This window comes from Brachycentrus maculatus, unplaced genomic scaffold (assembly GCF_059751285.1).
Source record: "Brachycentrus maculatus isolate JH-2025_06_01 unplaced genomic scaffold, ASM5975128v1 h1tg000589l, whole genome shotgun sequence".
In the NCBI taxonomy this organism is placed as follows: Eukaryota; Metazoa; Arthropoda; class Insecta; order Trichoptera; family Brachycentridae; genus Brachycentrus; species Brachycentrus maculatus.
This window is the reverse complement of record NW_028281329.1, coordinates 1,247,275-1,262,001: the sequence shown is the minus strand read 5'-3', so window position 1 is coordinate 1,262,001 and position 14,727 is coordinate 1,247,275. Positions and strand designations below refer to the sequence as shown.

Genomic DNA, 14,727 nt, shown 5'->3' with positions numbered 1-14,727 from the left:
TGGAATCGAACCCGGGACCTCCAGCAAGGTAGCCAAACGTGCTAACCATTTCACTATGGAGGCGGACGAACTCACACACACACATACACATATACACAGGTGTATGTATGTGTATGTGTGTGTGTGTGTGTGTGTGTGTGTGTGTGTGTGTGTGTGTGTGTGTGTGTGTGTGTGTGTGTGTGTATGTGTGTTCGTCTGTGGATTTTACCTGTGGGCGTTGGTCACTTCTCAGAGTGTCTTATAAAGGAGGGACTGAAGCTTTGACCGCAACATGAACGAATATAGTACACCCCCTATAACGTTGATATAGATATCGCGTTGTTGGAGGGAACTTTATATGGGGTTAATGTTTTTAAATTGTATTTAATTTTAAACGACTCATTTAAGTCTTTTCCGCTGGTTAAAATGTAAATATTCAATTTAAAGCATTAACCCCATATAAAGTTCCCTCCGATAATGCGGTATTTATCTCAGCGTTATAAAAGGGTTTACTGTACATACAAATTTTAATTTAATATTCATACATTTTACAGGAAATCGATCTTGGGATAGCCTTTTATGAACGTGTTTTTCCCCTCCTCGCTTTTCAGTGATTCTTTCTATGCTTTCCAAAACTTTTCATATTATTCAACACCTTGACTGAATATGTATTATATTACATCAAACGACCACTGGTTACCAGTCTGGTGTTTTCGAGAGTTAGGGGGTGACCCCCTTCGAGCATTAAAAAAGTTCAAACGTTGAACGACTTTCTTGTAAAAAAGTAGGACATTATTCACCGAAAACTTTTTACAATAGCCTTTTATAATTTCATTACGTTTGTAGTTTATACAAAGGTTACCATTCTCATTTTAGAGACATTCTCAAATATTAAATATTAAATATTAATTTTTTTTTTTTTAACCAATCCGAAAATTTTAGTTTTGAGGACGCATCTACATAAAACTGATAAATTAAAAAGATTTGTCATCTCTAAAAATACGTATTTTGAATTGTATTTAGATAAACATAATAAAATTATCGTCTACGGTACATGACAGTTTTGATATCTGTGGCTAGTTCGTTTACGTTGTGTGGACCTCCATTAAAGTCTGAAAATTTAACCATTTGGATCATTTTATTATTCAAATGATATTGTCACAAACTGGATACCATTACCTAAATTTCGAGGTTTTTTTCTTCTTCCTGTAATTTTTTGTCTTTTTTTACGTTTCTTTATCTTCAATTGTGTTGTTTTCATCTTCTTATGCTGAATTATTATCTTCCTTTATACTTTTCAGTGCTGTTTTTTTTTAAATGAATAAAATATCAAATTACGTTTTCTGTTCGAATCGTTAAACAGGCCTTACAATTATCTTTGTGACGACATTCCGTTTCACAATTAAATGTAAACACTCCTGAAAATAAAATCTGTATTCATCATGACTCTCTTAAAAACAAAACCTGAAAAACAGAGATGTTTTTCAGAGTGAATTTCTTTAAATTAAAAAACTTTATCCCTTCTTGATCCACAACAAAAAAAACTGATTCGATTCTCAAAATTGAAAATAATAAGAGTTGAAGAGCTTAGTTTTTTATCGTTTAATTTAATACTTTCTCATATCTTTATTTTTTTAAATACATGCTCTTTTATTAAAGTCATGTGAGTACTTTTTTGAGAAAACCAATTCGAATCGAAGAAAACAAAGAAAAAAACCTCCTTTTATTAAATTGGTTTTCAATAAACTTAAAAATTGAACTTATCATCATTAAAAAAGAAAGTTTTTTTTTAATATTTAACCCTTTGGCTACCAAGACTTTTGGGGTAACTTTTCCAGAAATAGCACGATATCTAATTCAAAAGAAAATGTCTCCTATAATTTATTAACACTGTGCCATTGTTGAACAAATCTGTTATAAGGTTTTATCTTCGGAGTGTCGGAAACGTTTCTCGTGTTTCTCGTTTCTCGTATAAGTATTTTTATAACTTCAAGTTTTGAAATGTTAAAACTGATTGAAGGGTATAAATGATCATTTAATTATATAATAAATATCGATGTATAACTTATTGTAGAAAAAAACCCTTACATACTGTCCAAAATGAATTTAATACTATATTTTGTATATTAAAAGCATTGTTACTCGTAACTCTAATGAAAAGGAGAGTGTTATATAATGTTATGGTAATATTATATAACACTCTCCTTTTCATTCATCGTTCGCATTGTGTAGTCTACATTTGACTTGATGATGAAATAATTTTTCAGAAATCGGTAGTCATGAAGTAGTATTTTTACTATTGAGTTCACAAAGTGAACGATGAATGATATGGAGAGTGTTGTATCTGATATTTTTTTAAATCATGACGTCGGATCCGACAGAATATCGATATATCGGATTTCGATAGTCAAAGGGTTAAATCATCTTCGCTCATCTCGTCTTCGCTCGACCACGACTGATAGTGAGACACCCTCTCGCCAGATGCAGTCCTGCCGCGCGAGCCTGCTGCTGTCGGGGGGCGCGGGGGCGGCGGGCGGCGCCGCGGGCCCCTCGGAGGGCGGCGGGAGCCGAGCCTACACGCGCATCGGCCTGTACCGGGGCAACGTGGTGGCGCTCAAGCCCGTGCACAAGAAGAGTGTCGACATCACGAGGACCATCAGGAAGGAACTGAAACATGTAAGTGGATATATTATATTGTGAATTATACTGAGTGTCAACTCATTTCTATTGTGAAGATAAATGAATTAGTATTCGTGTTGGCTGAAAGGATTGAGGTTGTTCCTTCCTGCCAATAGCATCGTACGACTAGCTCTTTCATACACGGCCGGTTGAACATTATACGACCGGAGTTAATTGTATTGTTTTTTTCTCTTTTTTGTGTCTATATTAGGTTAAAATCGTTAAAAAAATAAAAATGTATTAAAAAAGAACTCCATCGACTAGACACACAAGGTGGCTTGGTGGGTCTGCAAAAAAATATATAAATTTGTATAAACTGTGATTTAAATAAATGTATACAAGTAAAAAATTATTTTAAAAATTAATTTTTAACATCTCAAAATAGATTTTTTTTATTTATTTAATATAGTTACATTTTTAAGTACAACATAATACATTTCCTAAAATTTATACGTATGGCAAACTTTTAGTTTTAGATTCGCCGTGCCTCTCCAAAAAAGTGACTGAGCTCTTGTGCTTGGAGAGGGACTAACACTCATGGTTTATTATTTTATATAATTAATGTTATAATAGTACTTTTTATATATTTTTTAAAGATTTATATGTAATGATGAAGAAGAATCTGGAACAACATTTTGAGTGTGTCCAAATACTTGTTCACAAAATCTGGATTATCTCCAATTACAGGAGTGACTTTCATCTTATTTTTTGACATCTCATCAAAGATGAAGAAGAATATGGTAGTCTGGGCATTTACGGGGCTAACAACCGTCATTGGATGGTTTAAGTGATCACTTTACACACGTGTAACATTCACCAATTCTACCCATTATTGACAACCACACAACTCAAATTCTTGGAAGTTGTATATATATATATATATATATATATATATATATATATATATATATATATATATATATATATATATATACATATATATATACATATATATATATATATATATATATATATATATATATATATATATATATATATATATATATATATATATATATAGTATATATTTTTTTATATATATATATATATATATATATATATATATATATATATATATATATATATATATATAGAACTTAACTCAATAATGGGTAGAATTGGTGAATGTTACACGTGTGTAAAGTGATCACTTAAACCAGCCTATAACGGTCGTCAGCCCCGTAAATGCCAAGACTTCCATATAAGAATCTGGATATAGGCTGGTTTAATTGGTTCGAAGCCCCGTAAATGTCCAGACTTCCATATTCTTCTTCATCTATGTTGAAGTGTCAAAAAATAATTTGTCAAATAACTCATAATTGGTGATAATCCGGATTTGTGATCTCCATCCTAAAACTCGTCTTTTTTAATTTATCTTAGATCAGGGAAGTCCGTCACGAGAACCTTCTGCCCTTCATCGGGGCGTGCGTGGAGCACGGCCACCTGGCCATCGTGAGCGCGTACTGCGCGCGCGGCAGCCTGCACGACGTGCTGGCCAACAGCGATCTGCACCTTGACGGCATGTTCGTCTCCTCGCTGGTCAGCGACCTGCTCAAGGGGCTGGCCTACCTGCACGACAGCGAGATCGTCTCGCACGGCAACCTGCGCTCTACCAACTGCCTCATCGACAGCAGATGGGTCCTGCAGATCTCGGACTTTGGATTGCACGAGTTCAAAGGTAACAGGAAATGTCAACTTTTAATTTATGTATTAAATGTTTAATCAATCACTGACATTTTGAGTGGAACAATTATCACAAAATTGATTTTTATGTGTTTTTTTAACAATAAAATACAACTGTGTGTGTCAACACATTCGTTTGAAAATGCTATAACTAGGCGAATCATAGATGGTGCTAAAACGTAACATCTGAAAGAAGGTATCGATTGAAGCATAAAATTGTAACTTCCAAAGTTTAAAAAAACTGGTCGTCAATCGTGAGGAGAATTCGCGAGTGTCACAAAACCGAACTATGATAGGTAGTAAGCCCTGTAAAAACTCAGACTTCTATATTCTTCTTCATCGTTGTTGAAATATCAATATCTTTTATTCGATAAATGCAAAATTTATACGATACATGCAACGAATATTATTATTTTTTTTTAAGATTAATATTTGTGATTTTATTATTTACAAAAATACTTCACTTTCATACATTTTCTGTGAGCCTACGTGGCTCATTATTAGAAATAGGTAGGTATCAAACTGTGGTAGAGTCGGTTTGAACCGAGAACTCTGACTTAAGATTCCTTGACACTAACCACGAGACCACAACCCGACACAAAATGTGTATGGAAATTTATAAGACGTGATGTTATTTTTCGTCCACAATTATTTAAAGCTGGACAAGAGGAGCCCGATGGCGCCTTGAGAGAGGAGAGGCGGGCTTTGTGGAGAGCTCCCGAGCTCTTGAGATGCTCCATTCCACCAGCACGCGGCACCCAGAAAGGAGATGTGTACTCCTTCGCCATCGTCCTCTATGAAATCATTGGCAGAGCCGGTCCATGGGGTCATACTACTCTATCCAATGCGGGTAAGTAACTTGATGCATAAGTAATTTATTTATCGTAACTGCAGACAGTTGGTAGAATTCCATATGGAATTGTTGGGTAATATATCATAAATAAAATATGTTTTTTTAAATTGAATTCTACATTTATTTATACATATTTTAATACGTGACGTGTTTAGTCTTCTTAGAACATTATCAAATACTCCGTGACATTATCAAACACGTGTTTGATAATGTCTAAAGAAGACGAAACGGGTCACGTATTAATATATACATAAATAAATGAAGAATTCAATTAAAAAAACCGTGTTTTATTTTATATATATTACCCAACAATGCATAAGTAATGTTGCTTACACATCAAAATACATAATAACCTTCTTCATTTCCCCCAAATATGCATGGTAACTGACAATTACGAACCGATTCTGGTCGTTTTGTAATAAAAATACATGATAGTTTAAGGAGGTACTCGCAAACATAGAATTCAGTACATGCCACACGTGTATTAGCCCCATTCTTTTTAGATTATTCATTGGAATTTGAGTTTTTGGAATGTATATACATATATTGAGAAAATATTTATTCAGGGACCTTATTTACTTTTACCGCTATGGATAGTGGTAAAAGTACCATATTTTTCGCCTCATGGCATACCATAGCTATGAGGTAAAAAATTAACTACCTTTAATGTAAAAAAAACGCTTAGATTAAGGGTGTACTCGCAAATATACAAGTCAGTACGTGACCGGCTGCACGAAAAGCCACCCGTGTGTCCACGAACAATTTTTATTAGAATTTGTATTGGAATAAAAAAAAATAGATACATATACGTAAATTGAAAAAATCATTTTATTATCTTTTTAACTCCTTACCTTTCAATGACCCTTTTTTTTAAAACGATATACAGTATTTATTTTGAAGAAAAACGTTGTTTTAAGCAAAAAAAATCAATTAAATTAAATGTTAGTAGGGTTTAAAAAAAAATAAGTTGCGGGCAAACGAATATCCCGCCTTAAAACATAACTCTTCTTCAGAAATCGTGGGTCGTGTGCGACAACCCATAGATAAGGTGTACATCAGACCACCCCTCGGTCCCTTGTCAGCCTTGGGAACAGCTTCCTACGTCCTGCGCTGCATGGAGGCTTGCTGGCACGAGGAACCGGAACAGAGGCCGGATATCCGCTTCGTCAGGGTTCGGCTGAAGGAAATGCAACAAGGACTGTGAGTTAAAATAAAAAATAAAAAAAGTCAGGAATCGGAATAATCGGCGTATATGTTGAGGTGATGTATGAATGTGGAAAAGTGTGGAATGTGGCGTTCTATTATCTCTACCTACCCTGAGGGGAAGCGGCGTGATGATTAGTTATTTAGTTGGATTTTTCGTTAGAGCTAAAAAGCAATTCATTACATAGGATAGGAGCATCTCTCTTTAGTAAAAATCTTTTTTTTTTAATTGAACATAACAATATAATTTCACGATAATACAGTGTTTGAAAATGATGCGGAATGCATCGAAACACGTGTCACAGTAGATTTTAAGAAAAAGTGGTATTTTCTAGGTAAAACATCAGTTAAAAAAAAGAATATAATGGTTTCTCTGAATAAATGAACTGTCTACTACAGAATTCGAAAAAAGTTCATCATTTTAACCATTGGCTTATTCGCAAATGAATACCATAAGTAAAAAATAAAAATAATGATCAATCTTTTTGATATTTTTCTTTATGCTTTATCCGTTTTTCTTATGGCTTTGTTTGTCTGAAAACCATGGGAAGCAATGTTTTTAGTACACATTACTCCGCAGATAAGGTGCCAATAGTACCATCAAATACAGATAAGAATAGATAAAGATAATTCCATCTTTTCTTTAATCTCGATTCACGTTGGTTATCTGTGTTCTTCATTTTTAAAGTGGGTAGAAAAACATCCAAGAATTCAGAAATAAATTGTAAGCCATTACGGTCGGCTAGATAGATGATCATACTGTCATTGATTAAATATACGACATTATTCAATTCTTGAATATTTTACAAGTCAGTGACCCATCCTGATTCAAGCTTTTCGGATTTATTTTCGAGTTCTTTTAACCCTCACGGGCTACCTTTTTTATAATATTCGAATTGTATTTATCATTTTTTGTTATTATTTCTCCAATAAGGTCCGAGATAAAAATTATTATTACATTGATATTATTACGTTCGTTCATAATAACTGCTTTACCTAACATATATATCGCTCACTCTTATCAACAACGTCATATATCAAAAATCGTCAATTTTCAGTTTTGCATTTTTTCAGAATTCCCATAAAATTTAATATATCCCAGCAAAAGCGGCATATTTTTAACTTAATATTTACCCGCTCTAGGGCAGAAAGTTTTTGTATGTTAAAGAAAAGGTTTTGTTTAATTATTTTTTTAAATAAACTAAATATTTTTCAAATGGAGAAAAAACCTTCAGATTTTACCTAAAAAGATCTGTTGCACAGTAAAAAGATCAGTAAGTGGCTTTATATTTATTTTTAATAGATTGTATGATATTTTTAAACTTTAAAAACGTTCTCCTGAAAAATCTCCAAAAAAGTTTTTTGAAAGGAGTGAGCGATATATTTACTTTTTTAATAATAATATAATAATAAAATTTTTATCCGCACCCCAATGGTGCATAGGGCACTGTGTCTTATAAACGCAGTGTTATCATGATCGTTTTACACATGAAGGAAAGGTGATCAGCCCTCTGCTTCAGGTACCGGTCCATGGTAATATTGAATAAATATTACAGTGAAAAAATCACTTATATTTATTTTTACCCCCCTTGGGAATCGAACCCGGGACCTCCAGAACGGTAGCCGAGCGTGCTGACCATTACACTACGGAGGCGGACAAAAGTTTACTTTTTACTTTTTTAGTTAGAAGTTAAATCCCTATTTTATTATTTTGTATCTTAACAAAGTTATTTGAAAATTAAATATGGAGGTTCACAGAATATTTACAAAACTTATGACCTGACAATGTTTATTAAATTATATTTTTAAAATGTACAGTCTTCATTTTATAGTTAATCAGCCTATTTCTTAAAAAATCTTAACTTAAATGTCCTTTGACCCCTGTCCTTACCCAAGTGGTGTATAGGGCACTCCATTGAATTGACGAAATGTTAATACTGTCACTAATTATGCGAAGGTGATCAGTCCTCCTCTTATCGATTTTCGGGCATACGAGTATGTGTAAAATATATTTAATCAGATATAGATGACAAAAGTGAAGGCGTTTAGGATGAAAGACACACATTGGAAAGTAAATAGAGAAGAAACTGTAGGAAAAGTAGTAGCGAGAGCACTCAGTGTAGCATACCCGTACTCATACAAGCTTGCATGACATGCAAGCCACTGAGAATTTATACTTGTCTCTTATGGAAAAAATCATTTTACTAACTAACAACCCATCACTCTGCTTCCCCGCAGGGGTATGCAGGGAGAATAAATAAAAACGCCACACCAATCTATATTTAAAAATAATCTTCGCCTCTTCCACATTCATGCATCTCCTCACACATTCCGTTGATTTTCAATGTAAATGCATCTAGATAAGAATATTCAACATTCTGTTCATATTTAACATCGCTTAACATTCTGTCTATGAATCTGGCCATATTTATTTGATATCTGTAAATTCTTTGTATCTTTTTGTGATAAGAACCATATTTCATTATTCAAAAAAACGTCTTCGTCTCTGTTTAAATAGATTAAATATCTTAATAACAACCCCTCGGGGGTTAAAGCCAGTATTTATGTACAAAGATTTAGACATGCTCTAAAAATCTTGAATTTATTTTCCGAATAAAATTTCAAATAAGCATTTTCTTCCATTGTCATGAATCTTGGACTTTTTTGTACAGGAAACCCAACATATTCGACAATATGTTGGCTATGATGGAAAAATATGCCTATAACTTGGAAGGGCTCGTCGCAGAAAGGACCGAACAACTTATGCAGGAGAAGAAGCGAACTGATCAGCTCCTTCACAGAATGCTGCCAAAGTAAGTAACTTTTTTGCTCGTGTGCCTTTTCAGGGTTTTTTAAATGGATAATTTAATATTTTAGAGTGGAACAGTAGATATTGGCATTAAATAATTCGGGTTTATACACAGAAAGCCATTTCATCTGGTTTACTTAACTTAATAAAACATAATTAATTATGATTAACAAAGTTAATATTTCCGAGAATTTAACACTTTCTCATCCAAATTTATTAATATTCAACGTTTATATTGCATAATATTTTACTTTAATTTATGTACTAAAAGTAATATTATAAACAATATTACTGTTTTATTTTTTCTCGGAGTTTCTATAATTATTTGGTATATTTTGTATAAAAATAAAATAATGCAATTGAAAAATGTACCTACAAGTATTATTGATTGTCGCACAATAGTCTTCACGTAACAGCAGTGATTTATTAATTAACCAATTAAAATAGAAAAGAAATATAATACTTTAAGAATTGCTATTATTGTAATCTTTACAAAAATAGGAAAAACATATTTTTAAACTGTTTTTGTGTAAATTTGGTATTTAAATTACGGTAGAGAATATTAGGTTATGTTTGGTTAAGTAAGGTTATATTACGTTAAATCGTAATCATGCTAGGCGTATCATCATAGCGAGGGAATGTAGCTTACTCGTATACGCAATGGACTCCATACTATTTACTATGGATAATAAATTTGTCAACTTTTTACCATCGCTTTTACACGCTGTCACGTATAAAAGCGATTTAATTCGGTAAGAGTATTTTGCGGATGAAAGGTTTTTTTGAGAATTGAAATAGAACCTTTAAAGTCAATTCGAGTGTATTAAATTCTTTTCAGTGATAGTTTTCTTGTGTTGGATTATGATCAATGCGATCACATCGATATAATCAATGATCTATTAAGTTAATAATTTGCAGTATGTTAGTATGATTTTAATATGATTTTTCAACGTTTTTCTAACTATGGTTAGGACTGTTAAATAAATTCTAACTGGTTAAATAAATACTTTGGTATTTATTTCACTAGCAACTGGAAAGTTAAAGAAGAAAGAAAATATAGGACCCTTCAATATAGGACTAGTTCAGTAAGGGTTAAAACAAAGATTCGGTAGTTTGTTTAGTAACTGTACAAAATATACAAGTAATATTGTGTTTAAGAAATGTTATTATAACTCTATTGAGAATAAGAAATGAGATGTCAGTTCGATTCATAAAATCTGCCAATCAAATAATTTAGATCAATTCAGCCATATAATTCTGTTCTGGAATATAATTAAAATTAGTTCACATTAAAGTCAAAACTTGTTGGTATAAACATTCGGCCCAGCGATTTGAGTAATTTATTCATTGCTTTATGTAAATCGGAATGATTTTGCAAATTTTATTTTCAACCGTCATTTCCAGGAATATTATTTTATCCCTATTATTTAGTTCACTGATCAAATTTCGTAAACAGTCCAAACTGAAAATTTACAAGTCAAATATTTTGCCCTCTTTTCGTATTTTTTCTGGGTATTATAAATTTGATTTTTTATATATTTATGAATTTATAAAATGTATTTTTACGCTGTTAATATTATTTATGAGCATTTTTTACCAAATTAATATTTTTTGGTCCTTTTTTGTATTAGAGAATTCAATAATAAACATTAATTTTCCCCATATTTTTTTCATTAATTTTCAAAATTATTGTGAAATAGATATATATATATATATATATATATATATATATATATATATATATATATATATATATATATATATGTATATATATATATATATATATATATATATATATATGAATATATATATATATATATATATATATATATATATATATATATATATATATATATATATATATATATATATATATATATATATATATATATATATATATATATATATATATATATATAAAGGCGTTGTTTTACTTTCATTCACATTTCTTGAACTTTTTGAGGTCAAAATCACAAAAGTCGAGACCAAAACTTACATTTCCTTTTTTTTCAGGAGTGTAGCCGAAGCTCTGAAGCGTGGAGATCCTGTCCAGGCAGAAAGTTTCAACTGCGTCACAATTTATTTCAGCGATATAGTCGGCTTCACGGAGATGTCTGCTGACAGCACTCCCATGCAGGTCTGTATTACATTGATTAAAAAAAAACGTATACGTGATACTACGACATTTCAACATTTAAAAAATATTGTACAAAATAAACCTTTAAATCTGAATAACAATAAAAAAATGACAATGTACAAATCGGTATACACATATCCATTTGTACATTGACATAATGAAAGTATAAGTTTCAATATTACAATTCTCCAGTAAGGAATATGTTCTCGAAAAACTATTAATAATTTTCTAAAGGTTCATTACCCTCGGGACGAGAAAACTCAATGAGGGTACTTTTTTGTCGTTTATAATTATGTGTTTGATGAATTATAAATAAACGAATTTTCAAAGTTATAAAGTTTCATATTGTAACGAATATTTTATACAAAAAATAAATTCTACCCTTATGTAATTTATATCATCACATATTATAGTAAATTACTGTTGTTTAAGACGCATGTGCCAAATAACCTGTGTCGACCTATTTATTATCTTCTTCTTTTTTAACCCAATCCGCACCAAAATGGTAAATTGATATGATGATATCTTGATCATTATGTATTCAAAGGCAAGTTTATATTGGTTCTTGAAGGATTAGAATATATTTGATGGTATACAGATGATGAAAGTTAAGGAGTGCAGGGTGAAGGACGTTATTTGTGAAAAGAAATAGAGAAAATTGAGGAAAAACAGTGTAGTAACAAAGGCTAAGAAAATCAAGGTTGCATACACACACACTTGCTAATGTAAAAATATTATACAACTCATTTGGAAGAATTATATTAATGTTAAGTGATAATATTTTTTAATTGATCTATTTACTCACCTTTCACGAATGTGTATTATAAAATTCATATTCCGTGACAAATACGTTTTCAAACAAGTATTTTTTTGGTAATTTGTTTTCATCAATAATCTATTTTAATTAAAAAGTATGCGTTAATGATGTAATAAATAATGTTTGATATTAAGTTAGTCCCTAGTTTTTCTTACGTAAAATAGATCAGAATTTTTTTATGAATTCCAAGAATACATATTTAAATGATTTAGGAATATTAATCCAGTTTATATTCACAAACACATACGGTTTTAGCACATTTTCTTTACAACATTTTGAGTGTGTCCAAATACTTGTTCACAAAATCTGGATTATCTCCAATTGCAGGAGTTATTTTCATATTATTTTTTGACATCTCATCAAAGATGAAGAAGAATATGGAAGTCTGGGCATTTAGGTTTCTAAATTGGTTCATATATATAGAACTTCCAAGAATTTAAGTGTTGTGGTTGTCAATAATGGGTAGAATTGGTGAATGTTACACGTGTGTAAAGTGATCACTTAAACCAGCCTATGACGGTCGCCAGCCCCGTAAATGCCCATACTTCCATATTCTTCTTCATCTTTGATGAGATGTCAAAAAATAATACATTTTCTTTATATATGGCTTATCTTGTCAATATTACTTTGGTATCAATAAGTCATTGTTCAATTTTATTGAATTATTCTGAACAGCTTGCTTTAAACACCGTTATATGTAAGTGGATACAAAATATTCCTCGAATACGTTATTCTCAAGGGATATAAGCTGCGTAGTGTATGAAATTTCATACATCCCCGAAATTATATACATTTTGCAGAAAGCTTAGATTATATATTATCTTGATACATAATTACTCTGCACTAAGACACTATTTACAACATTTTGAGTGTGTCTAAATACTTGTTCACAAATCTGGATTATCTCCAATTAGGAGTTAGTTTTTATTTAAAAAATTGACTCAACATAGATGAAGAAGAATATGGAAGGTCGACTGGTCATTTACGGAGCTTACGACCGTCATAGGCTGGTTTAAGTGATCACTTTACACACATGTAGCATTGAAGACCAATTCCACCATACTCATATTCTTGAAACTTCTATATATATATATATATATATATATATATATATATATATATATATATATATATATATATATATATATATATATATATATATATATATATATATATATATATATATATATATATATATATATATATATTTGATACGAATTTGAACAATATATATAAATATATATAAATGTATATATATTTATATATATTGTTCAAATTCGAAACATAGTGCTTAAATCACTAAAATTTCACAAGACACATCTAAAGTGAGATAAAAGGATCTTTTTATTGAGCAGAAATTCTTTCGTTTGTATGTGAAGTCCGAATCCTGGATTATAATCACATACATAAGAAACTCTATAAAATATCCTTTTCATTATATTATTTTAGCTTATAATTTGACTAGTCAACTTTCTTGCAACATTTTTAGTGTGTCTAAATACTTGTTCACAAATATGGATTATCTCCAATTAGGAATTATTTTTAATATTATTTTTTTTAAATAACCAAAAATAAAATAATACAGATTACAGAATTTCACTGAATTTTTGCTCCTATATTTGTATTAAATTTACGCTTTATTAAGAGATTGATATTTTACAATAGAAAATATAAAAAGCCTTCCGCAAAATAATTTAGAGGTAAAATATGATACAAATTTGTGAAGCCGGCTGGATTCAGGTGGGATCATCGGGGAGCAGAGGGGGTGGCGAGATATAGTTACAGGGAGGTCATTGCCATTTTCCATTTTTAAAGATCCATTTTTAAAAAAACATCAATAATTGAAATTAATAAGAAATTTTGTAAGTTTTACTTGGTAAAAAATAGCACTATTTTTTTAAATCTATGTTGATACGAATTTTGATGCGTTCCGCATCATTTTCAAATACCGTATGTTTGAAAATGATGCTAAATCCATCGAAACAGGTGTCACAATGGATTATAATAAAAGTGGTATTTACCAAGTAAAATATAAATTTAAAATGTGATATTTTTATTTATTGATGTCACTCAACCCTCACGCCTTAAAATGACAAATATTCTATAGTTCCGACTATTATTTAAATATCAAACTCATAGCATTTAAAGAAATATCTTCGATGTTTGTGACATATCCCTTCATAAAATAGTCAATCTCAACTGACAAAATACTTTCTAAATTATTGACCACGTGTACCTTCTTTTTTTTATATATTATATGACATCCTTTATTCTAAAATTTGACAAAGAAAACGAAAATTGCAGCAAGAACATTTTTTTTTCCAAAACTTTGAAAATGAAGGCCTCTGCCGTTCACCTTTGGCAGTGGTAGATAAGTACTCTCGGCGAGAAATAAAGCATCATTCATACCTTTGAATATTGGTGTGAGTAACATTAGCATAATAACAAACAAACACTTAAGTTAATGGAATCAAACTCAATTACACAATCAGTTTTGATTGACACCCCAAAGCTAGCACTTAGACTTAATTACGTCTCATAGGACATTAACCTGATGACAAGAAAAG

At 30.9% G+C, this 14,727-nt stretch overlaps 1 protein-coding gene across 1 annotated transcript in view; it reads left to right on the top strand.

Moving 5' to 3' along the window:
* The window catches only part of LOC148301253 (guanylate cyclase 32E-like), a 155,013-nt gene that overhangs the window by 119,534 nt on the left and 20,752 nt on the right, over nucleotides 1-14,727 (top strand). The window contains exons 13-18 of the mRNA XM_088273586.1: nucleotides 2,536-2,655; nucleotides 4,039-4,336; nucleotides 5,000-5,191; nucleotides 6,208-6,394; nucleotides 9,070-9,210; nucleotides 11,220-11,343. Coding sequence (XP_088129712.1) covers nucleotides 2,536-2,655; nucleotides 4,039-4,336; nucleotides 5,000-5,191; nucleotides 6,208-6,394; nucleotides 9,070-9,210; nucleotides 11,220-11,343 — 1,062 coding nt within the window. The remainder of the gene's footprint in view (nucleotides 1-2,535; nucleotides 2,656-4,038; nucleotides 4,337-4,999; nucleotides 5,192-6,207; nucleotides 6,395-9,069; nucleotides 9,211-11,219; nucleotides 11,344-14,727) is intronic.